General features: G+C 30.7%; 1 protein-coding gene across 1 annotated transcript; it reads right to left on the reverse strand.

Moving 5' to 3' along the window:
* Positions 1–9,732: 9,732 nt before the first annotated feature.
* On the reverse strand, positions 9,733–19,502 carry LOC107413721 (ABC transporter G family member 24). The gene is made up of 14 exons (XM_060819723.1): positions 18,827–19,502; positions 18,444–18,520; positions 17,402–17,674; positions 16,920–16,983; positions 16,684–16,830; positions 16,457–16,491; positions 16,175–16,248; positions 14,991–15,901; positions 13,873–14,169; positions 12,784–13,278; positions 12,096–12,244; positions 11,567–11,856; positions 11,344–11,477; positions 9,733–10,250 (listed from the first exon to the last, which is right to left on the reverse strand). Exons 1-14 carry the CDS (start codon positions 19,204–19,206, stop codon positions 10,094–10,096), a joined length of 3,483 nt encoding a protein of 1,160 aa, XP_060675706.1. The 5' UTR covers positions 19,207–19,502; the 3' UTR covers positions 9,733–10,093.
* Positions 19,503–20,429: the final 927 nt, after the last annotated feature.

Genomic DNA, 20,429 nt, shown 5'->3' on the forward strand with positions numbered 1-20,429 from the left:
CCTACCTCAAATGTATTAAAAAATGGATGGCTTTATTTAGACTATAAAAATTATCAGACATTATTTTTAATTTTAATATATATATATATATATATATATTTCAAAATACCTATTGATAAAAGGTTAGAAATATCTTAAGACACTTGAACAAAATAAAAATCAAATATTATATACATTACATTCTTTATGTATACTGAATGAACCAATACGATTCAGGTTACATATATCGCGTTCTTAACGACAAATGAAAACATGAACCCAAGTTGTATAAACTGAAGGAATGTATGAATCCCGATATACAGATGTTGAGCAGAAAAATATCATCCAAGTAATATCTACCATGCTTTTTATGATAGATTAAAACATATATAATACCTAGTTGTACAAATTGAATGAATGTATGCACTTTGGTATGTATATGCCATATGGACTGCTTACATGTAGTGCATATTCTTAGCGGCAGGTGAAAGTTGAAAATAGGATTCAGTTGGGTGTTCAATTTTCTCAATATTCATAATGCAAGCAAAAACGAAACAAATATTATGGTAAATCTGTTGAATGATACCCTTTTTGTTTGGCTACAGAGAAAATGTAGGAAAAAAAATGAGAAAATACGAACCTAAAAGTTTGCATTAAATAAAACTAGAAAAACTTGCAGTGAACAAGAAAGAAGCCAAAATGAGATACAAATAGAAGAACTTTGAGAGACAGAAAAAAAAAAAAAAAAAAACTTTTCTTAGTAACCGAATGGGAAAAAAAAAAAAATGTGTTTGTTTCAGTGGGATACCAAAGATAAAAGAACATCGAGACCAAAGAGCCATGGTGGGATGCCAGATGTAGAAAAGCATCTCCTTTTGTTTCAATATTATTTACTACTTCAAGAGAAGAATTGTGGGAAATTAGGGAAATACATATTTGTTTATTTCTTGCAAAGTTGGATTTTTGGGAATTGTTTTTGAAGATGATATCTTGGGAAATTAAAGATGTAGTGTATTCAAGTTTATTTCATATTATTAAGAGTAAATTAGTAGTGCAAAAAGTTAAAATAAAATTAATGTGTGTGTAACTATGTGATAACCTATCACAATATTAATTGGTTTGATTGGAATTAACTAGCTAGACTATGAGAGGGTCCTAAGTTTGACCTTTTTTTGATTAAAAATTTTAGTTTGACCAGTCCACCATGATGTAGAACTTATTGATACGTGTTTGTAGACTGATGACATGCCTAATTCTATACTATGGTTAAAAAGTTATGGTTTCTTGAAATTTTAAGTATTAGTATTTATCTGTATCCAAGCAGTCATAGATTTTTATCTTTTAATGGATCTTAAGCCTATATATACAAAAGGGTGCATGCCATTATTAAATAATTTAAAAAATATTCAAAAAATTCTAAAACCCTCTAAGACTCAACAGACCCTCTCACACTCGCCTGACTTATTTTGGCATTGAACTTGTTCACCAATATTTGACACTTTTACGGCCACTTTCTCATGACATGCGTCAGCCACCAAGATACCCTATGTCCCAGTGACCAAAACTCCCAAATCCTATGGCCAATTGTTGCGGATGCACTAGGATCAACCATCTGAAGTTGACGAGGATGGCTCACAGGTTTTGCTGATTTTTGCCCTTTTTCGGCTATCTCAAGCCTCGTTATATCCCTATCCCCTCTATTTTGGACCTCTAAACTCATTCAAGTCTCCATTTTCCAAGATTCTCCACTATTTGCAAGATCCGACGATGCCAAGTTTGGCCAAAACATTGGGAAGCTTTTTTGGCCATTTGCAATGCTGTAGGACCAAGGTGAGTGTACTATTTCATTTCTCATCTCATGATCTTTCTATTTATATAAAGCTTATAAATTTTAGATGTCCTTTGATAATATTTCTATTGATGGGGTCAATTAGTTTAATACCAGATAAAATTATACTGTGTTTGAACACAATTGGACAAAATTAAACAAAATTAAAATTGGATTAGTGTAATTAGGTGATGATGGGATGGAAGGTTTAATTTCATTAAATTGGCAACTCTGGGTGAAATACACCAATTTTGGATATCGAATATTTAAGGCTTACACTGTAATTGGAATGTTTGGTGTCCAATTTCAGAAATTTTAGAGTTATGAATAATGTCTTTAGTTTAAATTTTGAGGTTTGAGAAATATTTTATTATTATTTTAGGCACCAAGATTGATATTGGAGGTAATTCGGTGAAATAGCTAGTTTAAATAGTGATTGTAATGGAATTTTATTTTCTAAAATGGTTTTGGGAATTATGTGTTTGGTTTTATATAATAAATAAATTATTTTATTATTATTACTTCTGGAGTTATTTAAGCCATATGCTTTACTTCATGCTATGAAAAAATTATTTAATTTATCATATTATGATATATTAAAATGAATAATTTGGCATAAATAAATATCAGTATATGGTTATACAAATATATATATATATATATATATATATATATATATATATAAATATGTTTATGTTGGTACTCATGAGAATATTTTGATATGATGATTATGAGTACTATTTAGTAAATTTGATGAATATATTGGATTATTTCAGTCATTCATGTATGTCCACATTGTGGTTGATTTATTTGCTCAATGAGTTGAAATTGAATTGTATATTATTGTGTATCATACTATACCATAAATATAGATTTGTTAAGTTATGATTATGTGTGCTTATTTGACCATTCCTTACTTAATCATGTGACTCTTGAGTTGACGACACATTAAGACACTAGTTGTAATAGTGTGACAGGTTATGGTATATATGAATATTGCTGATACGTTATGGATACAATATATATTTATGAATATTTATGATTACTGATATTTATGACTTACAATTCATAAAATATCATTTTATTTATAAAGCGATGGATATTATCTAATTTTAATTTTAGTATCCTATGACATATGAAATTGCTACTTTTTAGAGGATAATTATAGGTTTCGTGAAAATTATTTGTCAAAACAGAAGAAATTTAGAAAAGTAAAAGTAAGGCTTTGAGATAAATTATTTTTAAGAATAATGTTTATTTTTATTATATTTTACTTGTTCATTGTCTAATAGTTTTGTATTTTTAAACCATTCCCTCACGTCTCAGTTGACAATTGATGCATATCACATTTGGGCATTGTTCATCATCACCCTTGTATACTTCGTTGTTCTTGCAACTTCATGTTCGTTGCATATCCACTGTTGATGTGTTGTCTTTTATCTGCACTCTTATAAGACTACTGTTTATGTTTTTTTTCAATTTATTTTTAGACTCATGACTAGTATATTTTGGTGGATTAACTTACTATGTATGTTTTATTTCTATTTTTCTTTCTCTTGGCCTTGAGTTAGAACTCTTAAGGGCATGTCTATTTTATAGAAATTATATTAAAAATATTTATTTTTTCTATATTACTATATTGGGTTATATCCAATTTAGAGAAGATTTCATTAAATTTTCAATATCCATTCAGTAGGAGTTTTTTAGACAAGACTATAACTGAAGTCCAAAAAGAGGCTTCTAATTGGTCGGAATTGGATGCAATCAAGCATAGAAAACTAATTTTGTAATGTATTTTAATCATAAATTTAAAGGTAAATTACACAAACCCCTATGACTTATTTTGATACTACAAATAACTTCTTTAAAAATTAAAATAACAAACAAACCTCTTAAAAGTGATTGTGTATAAAACATTAACCCCTTTAAGCCAATTAAATACTTATTTCAAAAAAGAAATTAAATATTAAAAATTATTAATTTAAAAAGATACTAAAAATTATTTTAGTTTGAACAAAATACCCGTTTAGTATATCTATTATACTATTTTCCAAATAATACAATTCAAACTTTTTTTTTGTTAAAATATTATATTTATTAATTATAAGATTAGATATAAAAAAAATAAAAACAAAAAAATAGAAATTATCATGAAATATACGACACTCGGGGTATGTTAAATACCATGTATTAAATGGTATAGGATTATGGGAATATTTCATTCATACCCCGCTAAAGTTTGGGTAAATATACAAATATTCTTAAAATTTCTAATAATATCATCCACACCCCTTGAAAGAGTTAAATTACCTTTGTACTTTTATTTAAGTTAAATTACTTTCAAAATTCCTTTTTTTTTGGGGATATAATTATTTTAAAAACTTCCAAATTTTGTTAATCTATATTTTAATTAATTTTATTTAAAATAAGTGATAATTTTTCAGTTTTTTTAAAAAAAAAAAAAACTATGTGGCGATTTTTGGATTATAGAAGGATAAATTTTTTTAACCAAGTGATCATTAGTTAAATACAATTTATTAAATATATTAAAATATGTTATAATTTGTCAAATACATTCAACTAAATATATTATAATTTTCAAATATATTAACTAAATATATTTATCAAATATATAACTTATTTAAAAAATAGCTTATGGAATTAGAATTATCCTACAGTTTTAATTTATTTATTTATGAAGATGAAAAAACTATCACATTATTTAAATAAAAATATAAAAAAACTTTGAAAATTTTAAATTAATTATTAAAATTTTTTGAAAATAATTTAATTTAAATAAGAATATTCAGGTAATTTAGATTTTTTTTAGGAGCAGAAATAATATTATTAAAAATCTAAAAGATATTTTTGTATTTATTTCTAACTCAACAAGTATAAATAAAATTCCCTAAGATTATACAAGCAGGTTTGTCCAATGTTTGATTTGGCCTAGCATGTTAACCTTGATGTATAAAATGATGTGAGCCGCACTCTTTAACACACTCCACACAAGATTATATTAACACATAGGGGGCTGGGTTGTATAACATGTAGACTAGGTTACTGAGGCCTTCATGCCCAGTTTTATTTTATTTTATTTTTTTGTTTTTGCTTTTATTTTATTTTGTTTTGTTTTGTTTTGTTTTTTTGTTTTTTTGTTTTTTTTTTTTTTTGAGGTCTGAATTTCACATTGCATTTTTTATTAAAAAAAAAACAAAATCCAATTTTCTCCATTCGTTTCACGCCTATAGCCCTACACTTTTTGTTTCCCCCCTAAAATGCTACACATTTCATCAAAAGAAAGTCCTTCTAAAAAATTAAAAAAAAAAAAAAAAAAAAACAAAAACAAAAACAAAAAATGCTCATTTTCACGCCTGTATTTATATAATTCTTTCTTTCTCTCTTTTATTTTTATTTTTTTATTTTTGCTAAAAATGCCTGCATTTTGTTATTAAAAGAAACTCATTCTTCTTCGTTATTAAAAAAAAAAAAAAAAATTCATTCTTCTTTGTTAATTTGCTGTTTCTTTTTTCTTTTCTTTTTTTGAATTATGCATTACATTGTTTATGTTAACTTTTTCTTTGTTGTTATTATTATTATTATTATTTCTTTGCAAAAATGTTATCTTTTCCTTAATTTTGTTTATATTAAAAATAATTTAATTATTTAACAAAATTGATTATAATACTAAAATATAATGATAATTTAATTTTATAATTATAATGTAATTATTTATATGATCATAATAATAATAAAATAATAATAATAATAATATAGTATTAGTCAATACATTACAAACTAAAATATTCTGCACTAACGCAAATACAGGCTAATACAATCCAATATACCAAAAAGATTTAATTTATAATGAATAATGTTAGAAGTATTATTTAGTCTACTAAAATATTTATTAAATGTATGTCAATATTTTATTTATTATATTAATTATTTAATTATTTTATCCATATCTATATTATATTAATATGTTCACCAAATAAATAATAACAAATTTACAGTCAACGAATATGCTGGTAGATGGTACCTCTAACATAGGCATTTATAATTTTTTAAACAATAAAAGTATATGTATATGTGTGTACAAATGTTAAAAAAAAAATGAGCAATTTTGTAATCTATCACAAAAATAAATATATGGTTACAATTAGTCAAAAGCCATTTTTGTAACCTTCTGCTCATCACAAAAAGAACCTTAAAATTAATAGGCCAGTTTTTTTGTGTTTTTTTTGTTTTCCTCTTAAAAATGAAATTATATAAATTTGGTATTAGTATTAGTGACATCTTTCTATTTATCATTATTCTATAAAATTAATTATAAAATAGAAATTTTCTTTTCAAAAAACAAAAAAAACAAAAAAAGTAGAAATTTCATAAAAATTTCTGATGATGTGACAAAGACTTTGTCCCTTTTTGGTTAAATCGTGAAATTGTTAAATCTCTTGGTGATATTGACCTTCTGAATTACATGGCCAGCTATTTAAAAAATAAAAAGAAAAAAAAATAAAAAGAAAATGAACCAAAAAAAAAAAAAAAAAAAAGCTTAAGAACCAATCACCCGCCTCGAACCTTTTTGGCTTTCCATATGTGATGCTTTCTAATAAATGTACACCGATCATATTTCCAATTTCTCTTTTGTCTTTTGTTTTTTTGCTTCTTCTTCTTCTTCTTCTTTTGTTATTTATTTATTTTTTGCCATAAGATCAAATTGGCTAGAGTTGTTTTATAAATTGTTTAACTAGTAGGTATAATTTAATTAGATCCAATTAAAAGTTAAAAGCTATAGTTATATCTCTTTATTCACCAAAAACAAATACTCCGATCTCTGTTTTTTTATCCTCCTACTAGGAAAATTGCGCTGGTAACTATTTCCATGGATTAAATAATAATTATGCATTACTTCCCCAAAAAAAAAAAAAAAAAAAAAAGTAACTAAATATTTTTGTTTAGAATCAAGTTCCATGGTACAAAAGCATCATGGCTAAAAGTTTTAAATAGCTCTATAGATTAGCTTTTACTTGTACTTCCATTACAACTTAATCATATTTTTATATTGATCACTTTTCCATAAATGGAACATGTGCTGGACACATAACATTTCACAATCAAATAGAAACGGTCTTAAAATGCTTGGGTATTGCTGCCAAGAAACTTGAAATTCAGAGAGTATAGATACTAAACATGAAAGTTAAAAGTGAAATTTGCAAATTTGGTGAAAGTTCAAGGCGCATTACTATAAAAAATACCCTAAAAAATGTAAATCAAATCAAGCTGGAATACAAAAAAGAAAAAGAAAAGGAACTAAAAATACAATCATAGTTAAGAAATCATGATAATTACTATGACATTCAAACTAAAACATGAACGCAATGAAATTTAACACAATAAAAACACCCACTAAAAGCAACTCAAATAAGAAGAAACTAACAAATGGAAGCATGAGCAAAATAAATGTCCTAAGTGCAAACATATTGATGTGTGTTAAATATTATTATTTTATAGCCTGCTTTTATGCATATTATTTTCTATTTTATAGTAAATTGTGCTTAATTAATTAGAATAAATATTTACTGAATTCATTGCTTTACTATTTTTAAGTAAAAGACTACAAGATAATGTTTTGGATTCTTTTTTAGAAAACGTGCAGAGATATAGGAGTTTTTATGGAGCTGAGCTGCTAATGTTCTATACAGAACACAATTTTCAAAAATTAGATGATTTATTTTGAAAATTTAAAGATTGAAAATGCTGATTTTCTGCTCAACAATCACTATTATGAGTCTATCTGAAGCTAATGATAGTATTTTTCAATGCTTCTTATCGTAGAATTTTTTTAAGACATATGAGAACGTCTCTATAAAATTTCATTGCATTTGTACTGGGGATCAATGCTAGCACCTATTTGAAGTCAGTGTATGTGCACACACAAAGTGATTTTGAAGCTGTATTTGATTAAAGTCAAGGATCCAATGAGCTATGGATCATGTAACCTACGGCTAGGAAGCTTAATCAACTGAGGAGTTGAAGCGCAAAATTTCAAGCCCATATGAGTTTAATTGCCAAGTCAAAACCTAAGCCTTAATTGAGGATTAAAGCACAGCAACTTGATTTTTTGGTGGCCAAGTAACTATATTTTATCATATTATTTTTGTATTTATTTATTTTTGAGAAATTAGGTGGCATTCCTAGTTGGTAGGAGTTGAATATTACTAGAGATTTTATTAGTATTTTTGTATTTTAGAAAATTAATAAAACAGGATGACTTTCTTCCTTAGGCTTAGCTTCAATCTCTTTCTTAAATATTTCATTGTCCACAAACTCATGGCCAACCTCCACACTTGAGTTATTCATAACCACATTGATAGATTCCATGATGGTGTAAGTCTTCAAGTTGTACACCCTGTATGCTCTACTGTTCAATGCATTGTCCTAAAAAGATACTAATGTCACTTATAGCTTCAAACTTTCCAAGGTCTTCTCTATCCTTTAAGATGTAACAAGTACTACCAAAAACTTAAAAATGCCACATTATAGGCTTCTTTCTTTACCTAGAATAATTCATTTGGAGTCTGTCTTGTCCCTGGTTTAAGGTACACTCTATTTGCAATGTAACCTGCAGTGTTCACAGCTTCAGCCTACAAATTCTTTGCAAACTACTTTTTAGTAAGCATCACTCTTGCCATCTCGTGAAGTACTCTATTTCTTCTCTTAGCCACTCAATTTTGTTGTGCAGTCCTAAGAGTAGGAAATTCATAATTTATCTCATTTTTTGAATAAAACTCATGGAACTCAGAATTTTCAAACTCCTTTCCATGATCACTTCTGAGATGGATAATCTTACTGATATTTCCTTCCTTTTCATTTTGAAGCATAATACACAAAGACTTGAAAACTTGAAAAGTATCATATTTCTCCTTAAGAAATCTGAACAAAGTATATCTGGAGAAGTCACCAACCATCACAAAAATGTATCTCTTGCCTCCAGGACTCTTTGTCCTCATAAGACCCATCAAATCTATGTGCATAACCTCCAATGGTTATGAATAGTTTTACACTATTTTCCAATCTAACATGGACCATACATATCCTAATTTGTCTGATATTTTTGGTAAATGCCTCATTAATTTGAACTTATATTTTATGAAGATCTCGATAGTTCATATGTCCAAGACTTATGCCATAACTTGAAAGGAGATACAATAGTATTGTGAAAAGTCTCCTAACAAGAGGAATATCATAGTAACAATTATCCTTAGTTCTCTTTAAGAGGAATAACATAGTAACAATTATCCTTAGTTCTCTGTCCTTTAAGAATGCACTTTCCATTACATTCAGCACATTGCATGTCCCTTTGTAAACTGGACATTGTACTTGTCATCATAAATCTGACTAATGCTAATTAAATTTTCCTTCAACATTAAGTATACTATCTAGTCTAGAAATATTAGGAGCTTAAACTGGACCCTTTTTAAATTTTCTAGATTTGCTTCTATCACCAAAAGTAATAGAGCCCTCTCTGTAATCCTCAATGCCGATAAAGGCAAACTTACCTCCTGTCATGTGTCTAGAACATCCACTGTCAAATTACTATTGACTTGGGACTTAAGCCTTCGATGTGGTATGGAGTACAAATTGACTTGTTAGTTTGGAGTACAAATTGCCAGAAAAAGTTTTTTAAACTGTAAAATGCCAACTGAATAAAAACATGGTAAATAAATTTGGCAATGTGCCTCTAGCATTATCCTTTATGGAAAGTAGCAAGGAAAAATTAATCCGGGGCATACATACAATCACAACCAGAATCAAGTAACGAATAAACTACTACTTAAAAGTTATTAGATTCAAACAGCACTAAAATCTAATGATCTCTCATTATTTAGCATTTTCTTGCTTCCTTGTCACAATTTCAATTCCAAAATGCAGACAGAATTTTTATTAAGAATATTTGAGAAATATAACATGATTTGTTCAATATATAGTTTACATACAAACCATACTCGCTTTCCCAGAGAAGAATACAAAATGCTAAGAATTTTTGGTTTGAAGTAGCACCAATAATATCAATATACAACTTCAATGCTCAATTTGTCAACTAATCTACATCTTTAGTTTGTTAGACTGTTAGAAAATGCAACCAATTCATCGTTAGAATCCTTATTTCTATTTTCATTTAGCTGTGGAAGGAGATGTAAGCTTTATATAATTGCATACCTCCTAGTCCGCAAAGTTATAGACAGAAAATAATCACAAAAAGGAGTTTGATGTCTGACCTTACTTCTTTTGAAAGATTACCATAAAGAAAAATGCTATCAAACGACTGATAAGACCAAAGAGGATGAGGATGACTATACAAAGAAACCAGTCATGAAGATTATAGCCACTTTTCAGAAGCGAACCACAGCGAGTTATCAGCCAAACTCCATAGTACCTGTAGAAAGAATTTGCTACTTCATAATATCATGAAAGTGGATCTAAATTAAACTCTCAAAAAATCCACTGTCAATTTAAAGCATCCAAATTAGGAAGATCAGTACATTGATCCACTCAAAACCAATTCCAAAATGTACAGTTTTAAATTAGACAACCCCATAACCATTACATATATGTTCCAACCTGCTAAAGTGTACATTCCAAGTTATTCATCACCAGCATTCAGAGCCTGGAACAGAACCAGCCCTTATGATGTTCAAAGATGACTTAGACCATTTATGCGTCTCAAGAAAGTCCGGGTAAAATCCAATATATGCATATTTAGTAGTGAATTAAGAATTAAAATCATGAATGTGCCCTTCAAAAACTACAAAAATTTTCTTCTTTCAAATGAAAAGGTTATATAGCCCATGAATTCTGTAAGACAAAGAAATACCACTTAATTGCTCCAAGAATAGACAAAAACAAAATAAGACAGATTTTCAAGAAAGTTGTATTACAAAAATTGTCCTCCAGTTGCATCATATAACAATCAATGGCAGCAAAAACTTGAAACGGTGGCAAAATATAATGCAAGTAACCTTTCACACAATGTGCAAACGGGAAAGAAATACTGGCCATTCCCTCATCTTATTGTTTAAGAACAAAGGATGTTCAAAGATTTTACCAATCCAGTGCCCAGATTTACTTTTCAATAGTGTTAAGGTGACACTCACTATAAAAAGTTTAAGTTAATAGGAAATGGACCAACTTGGAAATGGACCAACTACATATATCAAATTAAAAGTAGGTTTTTTTTTGTTTTTTGCCCCCCCAACTCAATCATATTGTTTAGAAACAAACCATTAGAAATGATGGTTAGTAGAATTCAAACAAAAGACCTTATAGGTAACAAAGCTCTAATACCATATTAAGTTGTGTCCAAAAGTCTAAGCTGATGAGTGGACCCAACTAAGTATGTGAAGCTAATAGTAATAGTAGTTTCTGGTTTCAACAAATAGCACGTCATATTAAGGTTTGGGGAAAACATTTATTAGATACATTTTAAAAGAGTAACTACTTTGTCAAGAGATGGGTTGATTATGCCATACCTTTCAGCATTAGCAATCACAAATGCTTCCAAAGCCCACTTAGGGTAACCAACATTAGCTAAATTCTTAATGATTAGACCATCTTTTGGTCGTGTTGCAATAAGAGTCAAAACAACTGGAAGGAGGACTGACCACTGCAAGAATAGTAGCTCGTCACTAATATGTATAAGATAATAAATCAAAACTTTAAGAGGAGAGTTATTTCTTTTTATTGCATACTTACCAATTGAGCTGCACCTTGTTCAAAGAAGATGGCAAATGCATAGGCTATACCAGTCACACAGTACACAAGGCAGAGAAGAACAATGTAATTATCTGCAAAGGAAGATCTTGGGTTGGTGAAGAAATAGAACATTGAGAGATACACCACGGGTTTGATCACTGTATTGAAATGATCAATTGTATCCTTTGCAAGAAAATAAGCCAAGCTGCTCATGCCAGAAGAACTCTCTCTCCAGAAATGTAATTTATCCATGGAAAATGATCTCAAAGCAGCAATTTTGCACAGCAGTGCTGAAATCAGAAATCAAAGTCAGCGGGGAAGAAAACTCCGTGCCTATTGATGCCGGAAGTATTATTTATATTAGCAATTAGGTTCTGATCAGTAATGTGTATATTTTTAGCTACTACTTATGGTTTGTTTTTAATGGAGGCAAAGTATCTCCCAATATTAATGACATTTTTTTGTTGAGAAAATAATGAAGCAAAACCAAAGAAACTTCTATGAAAAATCTGAGACCCTCCCAACTTACAAACTGCAATAATGGAATAAGTATAACCAACTGCACCAAAATTCTGGTCGCTCACTTTAGCAAGTGATCCTAAGCAAGCTCCAGCAAGTAACAGAATAAAATAATCAACTACTTGAATTTTAGCTTCTCGTAGTCTCTGCTTACCAACCCTGGCATTTTATCAACACAGAGATAATCAGAAGCAAAAAAATAATGACAAAGAAATGAACATATGATAGGAGGATAGATAAATAGATTTAGCAATATGCCAAAAAAGGGAATATGACTTTTCATAGCTTCATATAATTTTAAAAAACAAATATCTAGAATTATTTGGCAGACCAAATACATAGTCATTTTTAAGTAAGTATTTACTTTTAGGAAAGAAATGCTATATCATTCACTAGATTATACCTATTATCCTCCATCAAGTGTAAAAAATTATTAGAAAATATTCATGAAGCTGTATATATACGCTTAGAAAGAACCATTCTTCTTGTCGTTTTATTTTTCTCGGAAACTAAATATCTGGTGGATTTGGACAGCCAGGGAACCCTTTTCATGTCATAATTTACAGGCAAAGAGATATTACAGAACAACCAATTGATGATATGGAGGATTTTAGACAGACTTGCCATTTCAATTATTCCAACAAGTCAATTAGCTGGTAAATGCAACATTCAAAGGTATAGAACGAATGAGCACTTACCTGATGAGAAAGTATTTATATTGTTGGAATACACCTGGAGTTTTCCGCTGTGACAAGTCCTTGGAACTCAAAAAATTGAGCCTCATCTTGTCCCTATGCAGCTCCACATTACTTTTCACATCTTGCCATAACTCACCAGCAAAAGATTGCTCCTCCATCATAGCACCAGCAGGATTTACCTCATTAGTCAAATCTGCATCCATAGAGGAAGATGCAATTCCAACAGTATTCTGTCTCATATCAGGGGGTACTTTGTACCCATTATGAAGCATCCATTTGATGGGGAGTTCTTTATAACTCATTCCTGAACTTCTACTTGGTAATTCTATACCCTCCAAAATGTCAATAAAATGGTCTGGAGGGTTCACACGATCTGGAATATTGATCCCAAGGCCTGCAAAGTATTCTTCGACTTTTTTCGTTGGTCCATGATACACAGTAAGACCGCCTTTTGCAAGAAGTATTAAATCATCAAACATCTTGAACAAGGCATAGCTGAGAACAAATTTCTCACATTAATAAATAAGAAACGAAAGTAAACCTAAACCTACTGAAATAAAATGCATAATCTAGGATAAGTTATAACACAGAATAGCTGAAAAAAGAAATTTATCACATTAATGAATATGAGAGGAAAGTAGACCTAAACTTACTGAAATAAAATATATCATCTAGGATGAGCTTCAACATGACTTTTAAAAGGATATGGCCTATTAGAATTAGTGACTTTTAATAGGATATACCCTATTAGAATTAGTTAAGCCCTATCAGTGCATTCAAGGATTCAACCATAAGCGATTAGATTAAGGTTCAATATAACCTAATCTGCTGTGTATATTGGTAGACCAGATGAAACATCTTGTATAATAACATAAAAGAAAACAAGAAATATCTCCTATATTACTGCTAGTTTGCATAATATGCAGACCAGGTGTTATTCAAAAAGACCCCACCCCACCCGCCAAACTTGGCTTTGGTCCTGTATCACAATTTAGAGAGAAAGATAGAGGAAAAAAAATATATATTTATAATATTATAACAGGAAGAGAGATTGACAACCAATTTTGAGAATGTGAACACTCTAGGTACCTTGGTTGATGAACCACCATGCAGATGTTTACTCCTTCAAGAGCTTCCCGTTTAAGTGCTCTAAGAAGCAGTTGGGAAGAAGCACTGTCCAAACCAGATGTGGGTTCATCCAAAATTAAAAGTGAAGGTTCCATAACCATCTCAAGTCCAACATTAACTCGTTTTCTCTGACCTCCAGAGATTCCTCGCTTCTCCACTGTTCCAACCAAATAATTCCGTACTGTCTGAAGCCCCAAGTTTTCAATAACTCTTTCAACAACCAGAACTTTATCTGGTTTCGACAAGTCCACTGATAGTCTTTAATAAACACAAGTACATCATTAAAAGATTGCAGGACACAGTATGCAAGAATTATAGAAAAATCATATGACAGAACAAATATTTAAGAAGAGCTGAATGACCAGTAATGACCAATACAAGCAAGAACATAATATCTTTTAAGTTGCATGCTTCTTACTAGCAGCTTATAAAATACTGACATGAAGGACCAACATTTACACTGACAAGACCTGCCTTTACTCTAAAATTTAAAAACTAAATGATTCCATATTTTTCATTTTTGCTTTTCCTAATCCAGCTCCTTACGACCATCTTGAGATGCATCCAATAATGTCATGAAGTGTGGAACTATATTTTGATTTAAGTAATAAAGAGAATTTTTCTCATTCAAAAGAAATTAGTTATAATAAAACTTTTTTTTAATAAAGTTAAACTAATTCAAACAGGAGCAGCTGAAAATTTTGGGAGAACATAGCAGTAGTACAAAATTAACTAAAAAAAATTATGCACTTTTTTAGTCGTAAAATTATCAAGCACAATGCATGACAATCAGCATAATTGTTGCTAGTTGGTCACGAATTTTGTATCACTGTGCCCCATGGTGGGCGATTCTGTTTTATTAATAAAAAAAAAAAAAAAATGCTCTCTTTTAGCAGTAAAATTATCAAGCACCATGAATGATAACCAGCACAAGTAAACTGTAGCTTGCTGGTCCTGAATATTGTATCACCATTTAGTTGTAAACTATTTCCTAGCAGGTTGACAACAAAAAATGATTCTATATATCAAACGGTAAAGAAAAGCTCATAACAATTAGAAGAATTGTACTTGCAACACACCTGCACTTTGCACTAAACCATAGATTCTCCTCCACTGTCAAGTTTCCATGCACAATATCATCTTGTGGCACAAAACCTATGATTTTCTTATAGGAGTGGATTGATTCGTTCTTTCCATTTATTAAAATTAAACCACTGACATTGCATCCAATAGCTTTTCCGGCTATAGCAGAGAGAAATGTTGTTTTACCTGCCCCTGATGGCCCCATAACAGCTGTAATTCGGCCAGGTTTGATTTTACCAGTAACACACCTCAACAGGTGCTTATTTTTTGCTTTTAAAGTAAGGGTCAGGTCTTTGAAAGAAATCTCAATTAGCGGCCGCTTCCTGATTCGTGTATCAGTGGCCATTTTAATTACTCCTGAGAAGGTAAGATTTTTATTTTCTTGCTGCTGAGCTTTCTCTTTCTCAAGTTGAGCATATGCATACTTAAAATTTTGGCTATGAGTATTCATTTCTTTTCCTTTTGGCAGATTACTAGTGTTATCTCCAGCATCTATACTGAAACCTTCATAACTCTCAGGGTTATCTTCAATCTCATGAATTATCTGCATGAGGTTACCAGATTCTTTTCTCTTTCCTTCTGATTGAACAGATGAAGATACAGATGTATCCAAAGCACATGGATATAGATCATCATCTGTTTCAGGTTTCCTTTGATTCAAAATCTTAAGTTTCTCAGGATCTGGCACATCTTTCTTACGAGAAAATGTGCGAGACAAATGAGCTTGCAATCCACTTGCATGCTTCTTAGCAGCATCTTTAGCAGCTTTCCATCTCTTGCGTGCTTTTGCCGTCTCCCTTGCATTTCTGGCTGCTGCTTCCCTTGATTTAGACAGTCTCCTTTCCCTAGTGGTTAGAACTTGGTCAGAACAGTTGTAAATAATGAGTAGCAGAGTACTCAAAGCAGCCTGCAATGGAATTGAAGAACAAAAATTTCATTGTACATTATTCTCCTTCTACTAATTGCTCTTCAATGTGGAGCTAAGCAGATGCTTCTTTATGTAATGCAAAATCAAAATGTGCATAAAATAAAGAAAGCCACTAGTATGAAGAATTGATATAGAAAATATTCCAAAGATTTCTCTAAAATTATACTACTACATGCTTTATTTAGTTCAGCATAGTATGTATCAGCATGAAAGAATGGAACTAAGCTTTTGTTTCCGAAGTGAAGAACTTACTATCAGCAGTACTCCATATGCATGAATATTTTGATTTGCTGTGTTTGGGTTACAGGAAGACAATTTGAAGCAGCCTGCAAGATCAAGACTGGAATGTCAGGTGCTCCATACAGAAAAACAACCGGAGAAAGGAAGCTCAAATTCAAAAAGTAATAGCACATAGGGACACGATGCAACAAATATGACTGAAATAAAGAAAACCATTTGCATATTCATGCATATATGTATCATCCAATTATTCTAAATTATAATTGGAACTTAAGTGCTATAAATAGAACTTACGTTGTTCAGATATAGAACCCATCCTGCAGTAATGCCTGTGTTACATGAATAAAAATGGATATGCATTAGAAAAATGAATATGAAATATCAAAGTAGATCACATACATCAAACTCAAACACTATTCATAAATATATTACAGAGCATCTTATGGAACATTATATAACAAGGTTCCAACTAACAATACAAGAAGTTTATGTGAACAAAGTGCAAAGATAAAATTCAATACCCACTACTGCAAGTAACTCTCTCAGTGGTTGTCGGACAATATGATCCAGCGGAACAGAATAACTCACTAGTACTACCAACATCTGCCCAAATATTTGCTCCTCCACAGGTATGGTTTGGCTGCCCTGGAGGTAGTTGGTATAGATATCTGTAGAAAAATATCAGAGAATTTATATAACTATAGACCATTAAAAAGCATCAGCAAACATGACATGTAGAGGTAGAATCTGAACTTACGGTTCACATACACCAGTTGTTTTATTGAGTTTTGCAAGGGGACAATAAGAACCCAAGGGGCAAGCTTCAAGAACACGATATTAGTTGGCATCAGAAACTTCTCTAAACCAACAAAAGAAGTATATTACAGACAAAATTCAAGAATCATCCACGTAGTACCAATTTTCAAGACCTTAACTTAGCATAGCTGCATAGATCATAGCAGTGAGTAGAATTGTTATATGTATTTTAAGGGTAAAGCCACCAGCATTTCCTCTCCCATGGATGGAAATAATGGACTATGCAATCCAATAAATATGGAACACATCAAGCAGTTTCTTTATCCAAACGAAATATTTTTCCATAAATTCTTTGCTGAGAAATTAGTATCATCAATTTATGATGGCAGCAGAATGCCTAAAAAAAATTGAAATTTAAAGAATTATCTACTGAAGTGACTTCTGACCATTATAAAAGAAAGGAGAAAGCACTTAAATACTTACGTATCATGCATGTAATACCATGGGGACAGAAAAAGCCTGCACAACAAGCTTGGCAGTGACTAGTTCTTGAAGGGATAACCCGTGAATTTTTAAGATCAACCTCCTGATCAGAACCAACACTACAGGCCCAGCCTGGCTCGCAACCAGAAACCCATGAGGTTAAATTACAATTCTTGTTAGGTTTCAAATAGTTGGCACTCCCAGTGCTTTCAAAGAAACTGGTAAAATAGAATTTCATTTCCGCTGCTGTACACAAACGCCTTGTAATATCTCCTATCAAACCGTCAAAACCATGAGAAAGGAAATTATAATAGAAACAACTAGCAGATTTGTCACAAGTTCAGCAAGAAAATAAAATAATATATGTCACTCAATCTTTGGTATTAGATTTATTTAACCTTCCTTCTTGCAGACTTGCACAAGTTCCTTTGGTTTAACCACGTAGAAAGCAACACAAGATAAACTGTAAATTGTGGCATTATAACATCCTATAAATTACCATCTAGAAGAGATTATTGGAGAAATCAACATTCTAAGTACAGAATATGAAAATATGAATGGCAGTATAACTTCGTTGGACTCAACATTCCATTTCACAACTGGTATTTCCATAGATGATTAAACATGAATTTACAAACACCAGTTTTATCCAAATTGACAATAAGATCCTGCCTTAATTTTATGTTCCTTCGTACTACTACTGATTATGACTGGCATACTGTGAATTCTTTCAAGTTCAACCACTGAATCCAATATTTTTCAAGATAATTGCACTAAGATTGCACAATATGACTGGAAAAATAAACAATATATTTGCTTACCACTAAGGTAAACATAAGAATAATTTATTTTTAAGACGTATTTAAGTCTGATTTAGTTCCTCAGCCTCCCCCTATCCACCAACTCAAGAAAGATGACAATTCAATTTAACCATATCTCCTAGCCAAGTAAGCTGCTTCATTGAGAAGAAATACTAAAGGATGAAAACAAGTTTTAGCAATTTTCTTTTTTCCTTTTTCACTTTCTAAATATGTCTTCATACCTTTAGTCTTCTGAATGCAAGAAGACAAAAAATCCAAATTGGTCGAAAAATTGAATGCCCGATCCCATTCAGCTTCCCTGAGACAACAAATTCACACAATGAAACTTCCGCGTAATACCCACTAGCAAAACAAAGAAATACAAAATTTCTCCTCCGCAGAGAAGTACATAAAGGGTAAAAGATTGAACTAAAGCTTTCTTCAGTCAAAGTTCAGATTCACTTTTGATTACCCAAAACTGAATTTGGGATTTTTCTTTTCTTTTCAATGTATTTTCTCAGCATCCAAACAGAGATGAAAAGCATATGAACAACTCACGGATACTTAGCACAGAATGTATTTTCTCAGCATCCAAACAGAGATTAAAAGCAAATGAACAACTCACGGATCCTTAACACAGAAGCTGGACCGGTTGCCGAAATCATGACTGAGAGCAGTAGTAAGATTGTTTAGGCGACCATAGACAATCTGCGTGAGAAGAGAAAGAACTGCAGGGTTGTCAAACTGCTCATAGTCATCCACAACTTGGCAACGAACAAAATGTACACAATTTATCAAGCTCAAAACAACAATGCCCAACCAAATAAATGTGAAAAAGTTGGAAACTTTAAGGTTGTGACTCATTCTGGACAAGAAAATAAATATGGGTTTTTGGAATTTTGGTGGCAAAAAAAGAATGAAAGAGAGAAAGTGAAGTAAGAAATGGGTTATAGAGAATGCATGGGTTTTGGGGGAAATTTGGGGAGAGATGGGTTTTTCGGACATTGAAATATAAGTGGCTCTCTGGGTCGGAGACCATGTGCTCTGAGTTTCAGAGGTCAAATCATGCGAAACTGTAGGATGGGGACAGAAAAGAGAAGCATGAACGTGTGAAAGAAAATGGTGGGACCAAAGAAGGAGACCACGTCCCAACGACTTGGTTGCTGCCGGCTTTTCTTCAGTTCGAACATGTTTGGTTTTGCTGTCAGCTCGAACATATTTTCTTTTTGCTTGGCCGGATCAAATCAAGTAGTTAAATTTGTGGGATTTTTTTTTTTGTGAATAATTTATGTTAGTACCTTTCAGAATTTGATTGGTTGTTCTGTTTGTAGGCTCGTGGAAGTTTGGGTTGTGGGTTAGCATTAGATTTTTAGACGTGTCATGAAAAGTCAAAGATGCTAGATACCTGAAAAATATTTGTTTGGTTAGAAGAAACTTTGTGCAAACAACTGGGAGAGATGTAAGTCAGCATATTCAGCTAGGTAATATTATAATCTGATACTAGAAGAATAATATTATAATCTTCTACCTTTTTTGTATTTTTTCCTAAATAAATACATATGAGAAGCATTTTAGAATGTTTTGCAAATTGCAATATTCTTCCGAAGTGATTGACATTCGTTCAGTCCTTAAAATTCTGCCCTTCCATCTAAAAATTAAAGATTATATTTCAAATAAACAGTTTTCTAAAGGGTTGTCTTTTATTTATTTTTTCTTTTTTTTATAATGATTTTAAATTTCAAGTATTAATGGATCTGAAAATGGAGATATAATAAGAAATGAATACAAAAAGGAAAAAACAAAATATGATTTTTATTTTATTTTTATTTTTTTATATATATAGTAAAGAAGAATATGAAACAATATATGAAAGAGTTGTAACAAATAATATATCTTGTTTTCCAATAAGTTCTTTTAAGGAATCGATAGAGATAATTAAATCGAAAATAAAAAAAGAAAAGGAGAATATGAATTTGTGTGTACCATATATTTTCCCACTAATAATATTAATGGTAATTTTAGTAATATTTGGCTAATTATGCATTTATGAAATAGTAAATATTGTTGTAGTAATTGAAGAGCCTGCATAAAGCTAATAATAAATATTGGTATTGTAATTGAAGATCCTAATTAAGGCTAATAATTCATTTGAGAATAATAAATATTTTTTTAGCATGATTAAGGACTTGAACGAGGTTAGATTTATTGATTGATTTGAGAATTGATGT

Source organism: Ziziphus jujuba, chromosome 8, assembly GCF_031755915.1.
Source record: "Ziziphus jujuba cultivar Dongzao chromosome 8, ASM3175591v1".
Lineage (NCBI taxonomy): Eukaryota > Viridiplantae > Streptophyta > Magnoliopsida > Rosales > Rhamnaceae > Ziziphus > Ziziphus jujuba.

What these genes read in the sequence shown, in the direction of transcription:
- LOC107413721 (XM_060819723.1), bottom strand. Translation starts at nt 19,206, where the DNA reads ATGTCCGAAAAACCCATCTCTCCCCAAATTTCCCCCAAAACCCATGCA. An exon ending in TTGCATTCAGAAGACTAAAG is followed by an intron (nt 17,675 to 18,443) that starts GTATGAAGACAT and finishes ACGGTTTGATAG; the next exon opens with GAGATATTACAAGGCGTTTG. An exon ending in GGGTTCTATATCTGAACAAC is followed by an intron (nt 16,249 to 16,456) that starts GTAAGTTCTATT and finishes TTGATCTTGCAG; the next exon opens with GCTGCTTCAAATTGTCTTCC.